Below are 15,390 nucleotides of genomic sequence, written 5' to 3'. Positions count from 1 at the left end.
AAAGAGTCAAAATTACCAACATATGAACATAAACCAACTCTTCAGCTTACCAAAAAAAAAAAAAAAAAAAAAAACTACCATTATTTTTGGCCCTTTTTTTAGATTTGATCTTCAATTTTTAGGTAATTAACAATTAACAACAAAGTTGAGAAGGAAGAATATTAGTCTTTAAGCAAAAAGTAATAATAGTAATAAGAAGAGAACTATATAGTCGATATGTGATAATAAGCTTAGCTCAATATAATTGACCTACAAACCAAAAGAAACCAATTAAGAGTTTTGGTATAAATTCATGATGAACAAAGCTCATAAATAACAATATACGAGTAACCTTCATTTTCTCTCCTGCATGTACACAATGCTTTTAGAAACAGTCAAAATGGCAACAAGCCAATAATTCATCTATTACAAAAAGGCAAATTTGAGGCCTCAAGATATATATCAGCAATGGAGATTGATCAAAGTCAAAATTTGGAAATACATTGAAAGAACCAAAATGCATGTTTTCAACCTCAGTAAATACTGTGAACCTGACTAAAATGCCAACCATTATGAGTTGAGTCCATCCCCAGTAAGGATGAAATAAACAGAAATAAACATAATTAAAAATATAACTGATCATCTAAAGCCACTCATCATCAGCATACTCATCATCAACAGAAAATTTGTCCCATCCATAAACCTCTTCTAACTCCTACTTTCATGGTTTTTAGAGAAGGTAGTAGTAGTAATATCCAAGAACCAGAAGGATCACAAGTAAAACTGCAGCACCAGCAGCAGCAGGACCAGCCCAGTCCAAGTAATTGATCGACTTCTTGCGTTTCCGAATCACTTTCGGAACAGAATCCAGCCCTCTTTGCCTGCCACGGTTCCTACCGCCAGACTCCTTCGGGATTTTAGTCTTAACTGGAACCGGAGCTTCAGCACTTTCATTAACCTTTTCAAGTTCTGTAGATTCCTCCTGAACTGCACCAGCATCAGCATCCACAGGTTCTTCATCAGTAAGTGTGGCGGATCCAGATGCTGTCGCCTTCTTCTTTGCTTTCTTTTCACGGTCCTGAGGTAAATACAGAAACATATCACTATCATGAATGCACTTAAGAAGAATGTATTTCACAACTGACAACTATATGTGTATATATAAATAATTTCCTTCAATTTCTTTTCTGCTTCCTTTTGAGCTCGTAGAGAGGCTTTCGCAGCTGCTTTCTCTTGCAATTTCTTCTTCCTTTCCATGGCTAGTTTAGCTTTTGCGATTTCCTCAGCCCTCTTCATTTCCTTCAATTTTGCAGGATCGACCTCGGGTTCTTTAGGGATGTCCTTTGACAATTTTTCTAAACCAGGGATCTCCTCCTCCGCTTTATCCTCTTGCTCCAAGGGGCGTATGGGTTTTCCAGCTTTGTGTTTAACTTCTTTATCAACTTTCTGAGCTGGAAGAGTATCAGATGGTACTGGTTTGGGTTCTTCCTTAGTTCGTTTAATGTTAGGTTTTGCTGCCATCTCAGTTTGAGGGGGTGCAGGTTCTGCAGGTGCAAGTATTGGCTTCTCGTCAGGGTTCCTTATCCGACCATCCCTACTCATCTGTCGAATATCCAATGATGGAAGAATTCTTTTCTCATAGTCATCCCTGAAAGCCTTATCACCATTCCAGAGGGACATAAACTTCTCAACCTGATCGACAGAAGTTTTGAAGTTACAAAGCGAAGGAATGAGCAATTTTGGGAAAATTAAGATTAACAAGAAATGTTCTTACTAAAAGAAACATAATTCAACAAACCTCATTAAAAGCAAGCTCCTCAAGGGCCTTGACGTCCTTCTTTGCAGCAAGTTCTCTAGCTTTGTTTAAGAGTGATCGGCTTTGATAAAAGTGGGCATTCTGGAAACAAAATAACATCCAACCAAAAACCATCTCAAAACTCATTATAACTAACCAGATGAATATGAAAAAGAAGGTAACATAAGGTACAAACCCAATCCCGAATTATACTCCAAATGTATAAACATCATTTCCAAACTCTGTTATTCTCTGAGTATGTTGTTTTTATTTAGTTCGAGGCTGAAACTTCATGTGAAGAAACTTAAAATTGAATAGTTGCATTCAAAAAACCCAAACTCCACTTTTTAAAGAAGCCTCTAATTACAGAATAGAAGGCAGGGGCATTACTTAATTGGACTCGTGTTTTTGTTTTCAATATTCTCCGTACTTCTAAAACAGTTCTTCACTAAAATTCAAATAAAATAGATTAATCTTAATCCAAACTATCTTCTTAGTCTGTCAAACTAAGACAAAGTGGAGTTAGAATAGAGATTGATTATTATTCATAGATTATCAAACTTTGCCTATATATTTTCGAAGTGTTCGATTCAACTTGCTCACGAGGGATAATTAATATTCTATCACAGCTGCATGAACTAGCATCAACTACCCTGCTGCAGAGAACAATATAAACAGTTATAGAAATAAAATTGTAAGATCAAATAATCCAACACACCCCCTCGTCACGGTTCTTCCTAAGTTGCTGAATGCTTTCATGAGCCCTGCCTCTCTTCTCTGTAACAGAAGTTAGCTCATCCTGCAAAGTTTTAATATCATTGTCTATTGCCTTCAAGGCATCATCGAGTTGCTTTATCTTGGCTCTAACTGCTTGTTGTTCCTTCCTCACTCCATCCAAATCACCACCGATAATCTACATTAGCATGATTTGTAAGACATGTGAACTTATTGCATTACAGAAGTTAATTGGTAAAACAGAATTGAATTTAACTTCACAGTTCCTAACCTTGACTTGATCTTGGAGGGCTTCTTTATGTACCATTGAATCCTGAAGCTTTGCTCTCATAGCAGCATTAGCAATAACTTTCTCCCTTGTCCCTTCAAGCTGTTTAATTTCTCTTAAAATTTGCTTTTCCTCAGAAAGTGGAATGCTCTCATGTTGTATATGGTATTGCAGGCTCTGAATCTGCAGCCAGCAACCCAAATGGCATCAAAGAGGGAAGATCAGGAGAGAAAAAGAAGTGAATCCCACATCAGAGTGAAAGAAATTAGTGGTTTTGATATTTTCTAAGAACTCGAAAAAAAAAACCTACAACAGCATTAAGCTCTTCCTCAGATGAACATAAACCACCATTGCGACCAGCATTGTTTGCATTACGGAGCTTGCCAAGAGCTTGATTAAGAGGTTCAATCTCCTTAATTTTCTCGTCAACAATTGATTTAAATTGCCTGTTGTCATCTCTCAGAGCTTTCATCTGAGTAATCAACTCTGCTCGTTCCCCCTGTAGATGTAATAATAAATTAAACACAATGAAGTATGGAACATGAAAGGTCAGACTAGTGATTGAACATTTTAATATCCCGTAAATAAGCTAGCTGTAGTGATTGCACACAATTTACACAACTCAGAAAAAGAAACATAGAACATTTTAACGCACAGGAAAAGTATATACTCTTTATTTCATCCATGTAATCTATTTCATTTTTCCATGCACGACTATAGCTAGTTTAAGTGCCTCTACCAAGGTCAATGAGACATAACTCCAAACCCTTTCAAATTATGATAATCAATTTGATTCTTTCATACAAGATGATCCTTTTCTTCCCCTTTTTAGCTCGATCTTAACAAATTTGAGTAATATATTTTGCACATAATAGAAAGTCTTCCAAAAATTGAATTATATATCGTGCTTTGGATAGAAACCAACTCAAAATTGGAGCTAACAACTATTCCTCGAACTAATTAGAGGCTTCATTTGACTTCATGCTTTGATCAGATTATTTCCCTTCACATGCATAGTCATCACACATAGAATTAAGAGACGAACAAGGAAAGAAGTGTGTGTGTGTGTTTCTATCAAATTATGCTTCAAAGAATAAAAAAGTATACTGCCATATCCATTTCAAGCACCAATTTGTCAAACACAGAACCCTTTTTTCTTACCCTTTTTCCCTTGAGTGCTTCAGTGATTTGAAACCGAGCTTGACTCCTCTTCTGTATCTCTTTATCAGCCAAATCAATTTTCGCCTTGACATTCGGATCGTCGTACGCCCGATGCCTCACAAAATAGAAGGTATGGATTTGCTTAGGTGCAGGCCATTCATCAGCAGCATCTTTTGGGACATTAGTGGTTGAAGAACCATCTGCCTGCTCTTTAACAGGTTCATCTTCATGAGAACCAAATTTTATAGGAGCATTTTTTTCAGGCAATTGATCCAAATCTCCATTTTCCTTGCTTTTCAAAACAGAATTATCTGCAGCCGGTACAGAATCAAGTGGTCCCTTGACCATCTCAAATCCAACTACCTCAACACCCATAGCTCCCAGCACAGGGAACTAAAAGATCCTGATGCAATATGGCAAAAAAACAATTTAACCTATAATTGAACTATCAAAACCAAAACACCCATTTGATTAAGAAAAAAAGAAAACAATCCAAACATTCATAATTGGTTGACCAAAACATCATCAAGAACAGATTACAATTCCTAATAAAACCAACCAAAAATAAAATTTCAGTTTCAAAAGAACAGATCTGTCAATTAACAACGCAAAGAAGAAACATCCAAACAACAATAAATTCTCCTTGGATTCAAGAATTCAAGATGGAAAAAAAAAAAAAAAATACCCCCCACAAAAAGGGATTCAAAAGAAGAAAAGGGTATGAAATAACAAAACAAAACAAACAGATGGTGAAAGATCGAACCTAATCATATGAAATCAAACAAGAAAAGGGTATCTAAAAAGAGAATCAGAAAATCCCAATTCACAGAAATGAAGAGACATAGAGAGAAACATGAAAAAAACCCAATAAAAGAAAGAATAATTACCAGTAATGGAAGCAGGTAAATAAGAAGAAGAAGAAGAAGAAGAAGAAGAGGAAGACGACCCTTTTTGAACGAAGGGATCTCGAATTCCGAATTTAGACAAAAACCCAGAAAGGAAAAAAGAAAGAAATGGGTCAGAGCCAGATCTCGCCCTCTATTTTTAATCTCAAACAACTTCTCTCTCTTCAAAATAGAGGGGTTCAGTGACAGAGAAAGATAGAGAAGAACAGAAAAAATGGAAGAGACTAGTCGATCTATATATCAATTTTTCACAGGGTAGGTGTTTGTTCGCTCCCTATGATTTTAATGGGCTTTTTCCATTTCGATTTCTATTTTTTTTTTCTTTTTCATCAAAATTTTATTTTTATTTTACTTTCCTTTCTCTTCTTCTGCCTTCTTCAAATGGGCAACACAAATTTATCGTCTTTTTATGGAAAAAGAAAAAAGAAATCGTTCTTGGTTTTCATAATCTATTATCAAACAAAATAAAATGTAATCTTTGTTTAGTCTCTTCAAGAATTATACACATCCCTTTTCCACAGATCGACTGGTGAAATGTTGATTCCTTTTTCTTTTTTCTTGTTTTAATTTTCAAAGAATCGTATCAGAATTATTGTTGCCGTTTTTGGATTCATATAGATTTAGATTGAGATGTGAGGGAGAATTTAAATTAGAATTCAAACTAAACTGTAACAAATATTTTCAACTTTGTTTTACAATATATAAAAATAGGTTGAGGGGCATTTTCGAACAAAGAGTGAAGTGGGCCTACGATTTAATAAGTTAATAAACTATAAAATTGATGATTTTTAATTATAAGGCCGAGAACTCTTTAGACTAAAATTTTGAACCTAAATTAAGAGTCAAAACTCTATGACGATGATTTAATATCATGTGATGATCTATTCTAAATTGTTGCTACACTATTAGAGATGTCCATGGAGTTGGGTCGGGAATGACTTTCTCCTCCCCATTTCATTATCTGTCCTCGTCAAATTTCCCAAATGGATTGAGGTAGGGATTTTTTACCGAAAATTTGCGAGGATCAGATTTTCTGCGAAAATTTTTTCTGCATTTGATTTTAAAAGAAAAACAATTAACATATTGAAATTGTTAATTTTTATATGATTAGTTCCAATAAATAATTATAATTTAAAGAAAAATTACTCAAAATTTTCAAAAATGATTATCTATCAAATTATTCATATACATAATTTAAATTTTATTAGAATTTAAATATACTATTTTTTTATGCTAATCCAAATACATTCATTATTTTTTACACTAATTCAAACATATTCGTTCCTTATCTCTATCCTCATTTAGCTTTTAGGAATTTTTTTCCATTATCGCCTTCATTCATCGCCTAATTGGGAAATCGGGGTGGGGTCTTATAGCATGTCGTCCTCATATGGAAAGTGGATATCTCTACACACTATATTATGTCTCAATTTTTGCCTAACATTAAAAAAATTTTACTCTATTAAAAAATTTAAAAAAAAATCTTTTATGAGAATTTAAGGATAATATTTGTGATTTTTGAGAAGTACATGGATATTTTTTAAATAAATGGTAAAGTTGAACTGCATTTAGTAAATACTAGAGGGCTCCTTGTTTCCTAGTCTAAAATTGGCGTTTACAGATTTGTTTCCTTAGTTTGAATTTTCTATGAATAATCAAGATAAATGAAATTATTTATAATTAAAATTATTAAGAATTTTTAGAATTTAGTTAATAGTAATTTGAGGGGAAAAAAAAGAGTCAATTATTTAAGTTGACTTTTTCTAGGGATGGAATCCAGACTATCGGTTACTTGAAGGTTACTAATGCATCAATAGATTGACTTTTCTCTATCTTTTACCCTTAACATAATAATTTTGAAACCTTGGCTCATCTCAAAACCATATATTTTTCTCTTAATAAATTACAAGTAGCAAATTACTTTTGAAAAAATTTACTTCAAATCATAAAATTAGGTTGAATTTAAAGAATATCACAAATTTTTATTCATTTTTATATACAACACAAATTCATCTTTTCTTATTTTATCTTACATTATAGACGATTTTTTCTAATTCTAACTTCATTCTATTTAGATCGAGATAGTTATATACAAGTAAAAAAATCTAATCGTGTATTTAGTTGGTGATGTGGAAACATAAATTAAAAAAGAGAGATCCATTAAAAAAAATTATAGAGTTGTATTTAGTTTTTCCAGTATTCTCAAATATGTGTTTGTTAACAATATTATAAACTAAACCTCAATTTGAAAAAAAAAATTAGAAATGTACTTTTAGTGTAGTTCTAAATAAACCATGGTTTCACTTACTAAATAAATAATACAATAAATTTCAATTATTATCTAATAACTTATGAACCTATATTATGTCATACAATTGATACAATTATTACATTACAATGTACTATATTACACATAGTTTAAGTTTAATAAAGACGAGTTTAATCTACAATATGAAAAGGATGAATAATATATTTATTGAAATTCCTTTATATATATATATATATCAAAGTTTCATCCTTTTACTATAATCTTACATTTTAAAAACTTAAATTTAAAATATGCGTAAGAAGCATAAAAAAAAACTATTTTTTTCATGATTTTTTTTTTTTTTCGAAACAATTGTTTCCATGGTTTTTATTATTTCAAAGACGTTTAAAAAAAACAAACATGTTAAATATGTATTCCTTGAATACTCAATTACCTCCAAAAATAAATAGATAGATAAAATGTGAGTAATTGATATAATCAAATCAAATTCAAAAAGATAAAAATAAAGAAGATTAAAATGCGTGTATTATTATAGCCGACAAAGCAAAACAAAATTAACGAAAAAGAGAGATGTGAGTGGACCCTAGAGACAAAAATATGGACGTAGAGTAGGAAAAAAATATCAATTTATACTATAAACTTTACCAGTTGCATTAATTTAAACTATAAAATAATAATTTTATCGATTATACCTTTCATTACATATATAAGACTTATAATTGTATAAGCTAAACTCGTAAAAGTTCATAAACATCTCAATTTATATTTCTAAACATAATTCCCTTTGAAAATCGTCAATGCATTAACTCTAATCATCATTTTTGTTAAACTGACATTTGAGGCAAAACACTCACGTTTGAGAGGTAATGCATGGATAATTTTTATGATAATCATAAAGAATTGTCTAAATTGATTAACTTGTAAAAATGTGGAAAATTAGCTATGTCAAATTACAAGTTTCACACGATATTGGTTAAAAAAATAATAATGACAATATAAGTTGATAAAATTACGAAAATTGAATTTAAATTGATATAATTATTAGTTTGGGGTTTTCATTGACACAACACCAAAGTTTAAGGATATAAATTGATATTTTTCTTAGAAATATTGAAAAAAATATATGATCTATTAGATACATAATCGAGCATTTAAAAACCTGTTTAATAATTTTTAAAATTTATAAATCTGTCTTATACATATCACTAAATGCATTTAACCTAACAAAACAAAAATGAGAGTGAGTTTTCAATAATTCTTCTATGTTGTTGAGGCTTCTATTGGGGAGACTTAACTAGGTTCACCTATTTTGATTTCTTTTCTATATATTTGTTTGTTTTTGTTATTACTCTCGTCTTAGTTTATTTAGTTGTGTTTGTATTTTGAATGTGACTTAAAAGTCTTCTTTATTTTATTGCAATTTAATATCTTTAAAAAAAATAATAATTAAAAAAAAAAAGAAAAAAAGAAAAGAAAGAAGTAAGGTCAATAAAAGGTGAAATGAAAAATAAACCAAGAGAGATGAAACAATTTTTATTTTGTTTAAATAAATCAATTTTGGGAACTATTTAAAAATATCTTATAAATATAAGGATTAAATAGATAATTTGAAAAATTACACCTCTTCATATTTTCATTTTTCAAAACTAGTATATTTTTCTGAAAATTCATTACAATAGTTTTTCTCAGACTATTTTGCCTCGGATCGACCAAATTTACATAAAAAATTTAACTTTTTATAAATTATCGATTGTTTTGGACAGATCTTGGCCGTTAACACAAACATTCTATCATTTTTCTAAATATGATGTAATCTTTCAAATTTTATATCAAATTTTATTTAATTTTTCAAATATTTCAACAAAATTTTAAGAAGGTTTGGGAGATATAGAGAATGTCGGTGTATCTTGAACAAAATTAACACCGACATTCTATATGTTTGGATTTTCTCGATGAAATCTCGGACAGATTAACGTCGAGATTCTTTATATTTTACCAAAATTTATTTTTTTTTATTTGCAGAATTTGATCATTTACAAAATTTAAAAATTATAGTGCATTTGAGATCTATAGATTTAGAAAAAAAAAATTGATAATATTTCAACGAGAAAGTCTAAAACTATCGATAAATTTAAAAAATTAATTTTTAACTAAATCTCCGTGATGAATTTCATATCGAAAAAAACTAGTTGAACAAAATTTTAGAAAACGTGCAAAGGTTAAAAAGTGAAATTTTAATAGGGCTATTTTTTGGCAATGCAAAAGAAAGAAAGGAAAACGGTAGTGGGGGCAAAAACCTATGGTACTTGGTTGGTTATGCAAAACTCAAAAGGCGCGTGGCTCATACTGCAACATAATAACTGCGCAGTTTTGTCTTTAAGATGTGGGCCACTGCAAATATGCAATGACTTCAATACCCTTGCATTTTAGAGTTTATATCATAATTTTGTCTCCCTCGGTGAGTCAATTGAATCCCCACGTGTTAACACGTGGATTTCCGGTGCCCTTAATAAGGACACATTGACAAATCCTACCACCATAATACCCTTACTTGGATTTAAATATAACAATTTAGATACTCCCGTGCTTGACTTTTTTTTCCCAATTATACCTCAATTGCTTTTTTTTTTTCCCATTTTAAACCGTTTGATATTAATTTGATTTTTTATTTTTTAAAATAAGTCCGTTTCATCCTATTTTTTGAGATGATTTACATATTTCTTAATATAATGGATACATTCGGAGTCAAATTCAAAAAAATAAAAATAATTTTTTAAAAGCTATTTTTTTATTTTTCAAAATTGACTTTGTTTTTTTTTTTTTTTTTTAATTATTGATGAAAAATATATAACAAAAGAAAAAAAATTTTAAAACAGTATCTATAAATTTAATTTTTAAAACAAAAATAAAATGTAAAATAATTACCAAACATAGCATTTGAAAAGAAAATTAAAAATAAAAGTAACGTTGATATGCTTACTTTTCAAAAACAAAAATAAAATAGTTATCAAATCTTTCAACCTTAAATCTCTAGAGTTTTGGAGATTTTTTTCCTAAAAAGATTTTTGAAAGCCTTTATCAATAAATTTATGGACCTGAAAAGTTTGTGTAGTGCTAATTAAATTTGGGAATTTTGAGTTTGGGAAAAATTATAGATGAAAAAACAATTATTGGAGCATGAGATTGAAAGGATGAAGATAACATGTATAGCTAACACATTACACGTGCCTTTATTTATATATATACTTTATGTATGTGTTTAGATTTGTTTACCTAAGTAAATAATTTTTTTAATGAATCAATAACAAAAGTCCATAAAAACTATTTATTTTACAGTTTTGTTTAGGGGTGTACATAATCCGAGTTGGGCTGGATTGGAAAATTCTTGTGGACCAACCAAAAAATTTGGATTGACTAATAATGAACCCTATTAATTCTTTTTTGGAGGGTCAACCCAACTCAACCCAACCTAATCCTGAAATTGGGTAACCCTTGACCCAACCCGAATTTAATATTTTTTTAACATTTTTAACCCAACCCAAACCATAATGGGTAGTTCGGGTTGGTCGGATTACCGAGTTTTTTTAACACCCCTAGTTTCGTTACGGGTTTTCAAACAAATATTTAAATAATTGATTTCTTTCATAAATTCCATTTATGTCGCTATCATGGAACTTTAAATTCCATCTTAATAACAACTAATTATTACTATTGATTTCAATTAATTATTAAATATAAGAACATAAAACTATATTTATCATTAATAATTTATGTTATCTTAACTATTTAGTATATGTTAAAATCAGCTTAACTCAATGATAATTAATGTGATATTTTTCATTTGATTCCTATTATCATGAAAGCTAAGCTGCTTTTTATTCCCTAACTTTCACACACATGCCAACAAAAATGTCAAAAACAAATTAGGTGAAGACATTAGAAATTGAATCTTATTTTACCATGTAACTATTGCAATCATTCCCACTTGAGAAATATACCACTATACCCTCAAAATTCTCTCACTAGTACAAACCACTAACCCACTAGACCACTACCATATATACAACTCCTATATAAAAGACAACACTATCATGGATTATGCTAGGAACTGCAAATAAGCTAGTTCAAAACACTTGGCATAGTAGATTTGCAAATGAGCTAGTTCAAAACACTTGGCATAGTAGATTTGCAAGGCCATAATTATTCACTTAGCTCGTATTTGACTCCCTTCAATGATGAGTATTTTATAGTTTACTCAAACTATTACACATCAGAAAAACAAATTAATTGAAATGATACAGTCGACTACTCTTAGAAAAACAAATGAGATGGTCCAGAGAAAAAGTGGAAAATTTCTAATTTCATCTCATATTTTCCACTATAATTTTTTAAATGACTTCGTGACATATTGATTGTCGATTCGACAAATTAAGAACCCGGAATTTATATTGGGGTAGGAATAATTCAGGAAAACAAACCTTACTTCTTAACCAAATTATATATGGAAATTAATAATGGAAAGTGTGTTTAGTGTAGATTTTTTTTAATCATCAAAAGAATTCTTTAAAATAATAATTTAAAAACTTGAATCAATTTGAAAGTTAATTTTATTAAGATTCTTTAAAAAGAAAACACACTATTGTCCACTAGATATATACTGACACAATCTAAATTCCTAAAAAAACATTGTTCAAACAAGTTATTCCAAATAAACAAGTGAATAGTTAAGTATATATTATTAGGAAAAATCAAAGGTCATATTTACCAATTTATAATGAAAATTGGTGTAATTATAATGAAATTCCATTATTTGAATTTGAAATCATGAATTTTGTCAAATCTATTGTTACCATTTTGGTTACCTTTATCTCTGAGGTCAACCTACAATAATGATAATCATAACCATAACTATAACTATAACCGTAACAGTAACGATACAACGTAATTTTTAGACGCAATCAGCATCCTCCATTTGTTAATCAATTTGCATTTTTCGTTTATAGACTTAGACATAGACTCCATATGATAGTATAGATATAGAATACAAATAAATAACACCAAATGTAATCGAATGAAAGACACTTTTTAACTTGATATTTGGAAAACATTAAAAAAAAAAATGCAATTTATCCCATTTGATTGGCAATTATCCTATGGGCTGGGGTGTACACGGTCAGCGGCCCAAGTCAATGTACGCGCATTTGAAAACGGTTTAGGCCCATATGTTGCCACGTGTCGCACCGGATAGTTCTTTCTGGTGGGTCCCACTATGTACATTTCTATTGGCTGTTCCGTTCACGATTTTTGATCAGACGGTTGCGAACAGCCCGAGGCTTAGATCCGTTGACCTTCCAAATGACGAAACTATCCCTCATCCCTCGATTACCTTAAACCCACCGGCCAGTGGTTATTACCCATTACAATCTTTAAATTATATATATACACTCCCAAGCTAATAAAAAACCATTTAAAAAATAATTATCTTATAATTAATATTAGATATAAACTATTAGTAATTTATTTCACAATATCACTCAACTTTTAAGGTTAAAGAAAATACCATTATCGTAACGTACATGAATACAAATCGTCATTAATTTATTTCAAAAAATATTTTAAAATTTTTAAAAGTTGCATTAGTACCCTTAACTTTTTTAAAAAAACAGTTAATAAATGTTCTTACCTTAATATAGTATTTTTTTTTTTAAGGATACTTTCATTTTCACCATTTGTCCAATTCTTAGACCAGTTTTACATCAACCATTTACCTTAATTCATTCATTTTTAAATATCGTAGCTCTCAATATGCGAATTAAATCTGCAACAAAATTACTACTATCTTGATAAATTATACTTGAGTCAACTAGATTTTTTTTTTCCAACAACAAATAATGGAGGATGATTCAAACTTCAAACTTCTTGGGTTGAAGACATATTTTAATCAATTAAACTATGCCTAAATTGATATATGACGAATATCTAAAATTCTAATTTATACTAACGAGTTTTTACAGTGAATTTAATATAGAATTATCCAAATTTAAGTTTTCTTAATGGTAGGAGATTTGTTTAATTTTCCTTTAGAGATTTGGTTTAATTTTACGTGGAAAATCACTCACCTCATAGTTACAGTTGTCATTTCTCATTCACCTGATAGTTATAGTTATCATTTCTTTTCATACTTTTTCGCTTTGTTCTTACTATTTTTTATCTTTATTTTTGGTAGATTCGATAGTGTTCTAGAATCTTGTTACTAAGTAGTTGCGACTCTATTTATGTATACATGTGTATATTTAGTTTGTATGTATTAGAAATATCATAGTATTCAATTTTGATGTGTCATACATTATATTCTATTTTATATTCGTAGATTTACCACTACGTATTCAAAATGTCAAATATTCTAATATTACATTTCTTCATATGTATTTTTTTATGTATACCTATGTATACGTAGGATGTTAGATATTTAGATATCCCATGGTATATACAAAAAGTGTATATAATATATTGTCAGGTATATTATAAATACATTCATCAATATATTTCAATTGTGTTCCAATTGTTTCCATTTCCTTTTCTTCTTTAATTTGTTATGTTATCTAATATTCTTAATGATATGGAATCATTTGTCATGTCTTCAAATAAATGATTGTAAAAATCTGATGAAGTTGACACTTCCACATTTTTTTTGGTTTCACATGTTTAACTTTTAGAACTTATTTTCTTCATCTTGTGAAATTTATTAGAATATATACGTAGATATTATATTTATTTTTTAGATATACACATGTATATTTGTAATAAACTTACATGATAAAAGAAAATGTTGGCAACAATATTTTTGTCATATTAGGGTATATTCATTATATATCTATCAACGGATGTATATCACATTTATTAAAAAATATGAAATACAATATATATATATATATATATATATATATATTTGCACATTGTATCATAAAATGTACAATGCAATACCATATCAAATAACAACGTCTACATGTTACCAATTTATAGCATGTCACTTGATGTATAACTACATATTTTTGACAATGATTTATGAACCTATTAAAACAAGAACTCAAAAACGATATATAAACAATAGTATTTATACATTATACTAAAATTATCTATATTATTTTTCAAAACATTTGAAAATACTAAAACAACTAGGCTACATATTTACAGTACTAAAAAACAGAAACCCATTAGCATGTATCTTGTTAAGAGTAGATGAAGAGAAAAAACGATAGAAACTACTATGGTCCATATACGGTACAACAGATACAATCATAAAAAATCAAACATTTTCAGTTTTCAAAATCATGAAACTCTACCTCGAATGTTACTGAGGAACGAAGCGAATCGATTGTTTTAAATTGTTGTTCCAAAAATAAGTAAATTGTTAATATGTAAAAGATTTAATTGAATTAAGAGTAACAATTGAATTTCAATTTAGATTAGGATAGTTTTTTTTTCCAAAGTACTAAAAAAAATTATTTTTAAGAATGGTGGAAGAATAAATTATCCAAAAAATCATGAAATTAAATAAATTTAAAATAAATATTTGTATATATATGATTGCATCATATGTAAAATAAACATACTTTTTGAAATCAATAATAAATTCGGATTGGTTTAAATTATTTTAGATAAACAGATGAACCAATCCAATCCAACCAGTATAGATTGAGTTGAATTAATTGAGTTCAACACTCTCATAAATGCATACATATAGCAAAGGTATAAACTAAAAAAAACAAAATCTTAGATCTTATTTTCTCAACATGCTAGTGAGGGGTCAGAAAATACTAAATTTGCCTGTTTTTTTTTAATAAAAAAAATTAATTTTCAGTTGGGCTGGTTTAGTTGTACAAATAGGTATATACTATGAGTGTAAATGAAAAGAAAACTATTCTCTTTTATACTAATATCTTGTTAGTCGTTCTAATAAATACTTCAATTTTCTACGATTTTAAAAAATTAAGCCTAGCTTTGAAAACTAAAAAAAAAAAAAAAAAAATGGTTTTTTTCTCCATTTTTTACTATAATTGATCAAAATAATTTAATCCCTAGTCAAAATCCAAAATAATAATAATAATAACATGAAACCAAACAAGAATTATACCAATAGGATTTAACCATCCATGCATGCATGTCTTATTTTATTTGTATAATTTATTTATTACTTTCAATCGTTTTATCTCAATTGCAATTTAATTGGGAAATCTTTTTATCGATATTTTATTTAATAAATAAACAATATATGGAA

General features: G+C 29.1%; 1 protein-coding gene across 2 annotated transcripts; it reads right to left on the bottom strand.

Annotated features, from left to right (window-relative positions):
• Positions 1 to 405: 405 nt before the first annotated feature.
• Positions 406 to 5,222, bottom strand: LOC120085866 (proton pump-interactor 1-like). Of its 2 annotated transcripts, XM_090317785.1 has the most exons (8): positions 4,826 to 5,222; positions 3,939 to 4,341; positions 3,088 to 3,276; positions 2,781 to 2,960; positions 2,493 to 2,687; positions 1,778 to 1,876; positions 1,150 to 1,671; positions 406 to 1,054 (listed from the first exon to the last, which is right to left on the bottom strand). In XM_090317785.1, the coding sequence occupies exons 2-8, from the start codon at positions 4,311 to 4,313 to the stop codon at positions 710 to 712; spliced, it is 1,905 nt and encodes a 634-aa protein (XP_090173911.1). In that variant the 5' UTR covers positions 4,314 to 4,341; positions 4,826 to 5,222; the 3' UTR covers positions 406 to 709. The 2 variants fall into 2 exon arrangements, with proteins under 2 accessions (XP_090173911.1, XP_090173910.1); XM_090317784.1 differs by lacking the exon at positions 4,826 to 5,222 and adding an exon at positions 4,702 to 4,819 and having other exon boundaries at positions 406 to 1,671.
• Between the last annotated feature and the right edge of the window lie 10,168 nt (positions 5,223 to 15,390).

This window comes from Benincasa hispida, chromosome 9, assembly GCF_027475165.1.
Source record: "Benincasa hispida cultivar pf3 chromosome 9, pf3_genome.v1.1, whole genome shotgun sequence".
Taxonomy (NCBI): Eukaryota; Viridiplantae; Streptophyta; class Magnoliopsida; order Cucurbitales; family Cucurbitaceae; genus Benincasa; species Benincasa hispida.
The sequence above is the reverse complement of the archived record's forward strand: the minus strand, read 5'-3'. Positions and strand labels throughout refer to the sequence as shown.

Coding starts and splice junctions, on each gene's coding strand:
- LOC120085866 (XM_090317785.1), bottom strand. CDS start 4,313: ATGGGTGTTGAGGTAGTTGGATTTGAGATGGTCAAGGGACCACTTGAT. Junction 2,961..3,087: donor AGGAAGAGCTTAATGCTGTT/GTAGGTTTTTTT, acceptor TGCTGGCTGCAG/ATTCAGAGCCTGCAATACCA. Junction 1,877..2,492: donor GGAAGAACCGTGACGAGGGG/GTGTGTTGGATT, acceptor TTTTGTTTCCAG/AATGCCCACTTTTATCAAAG.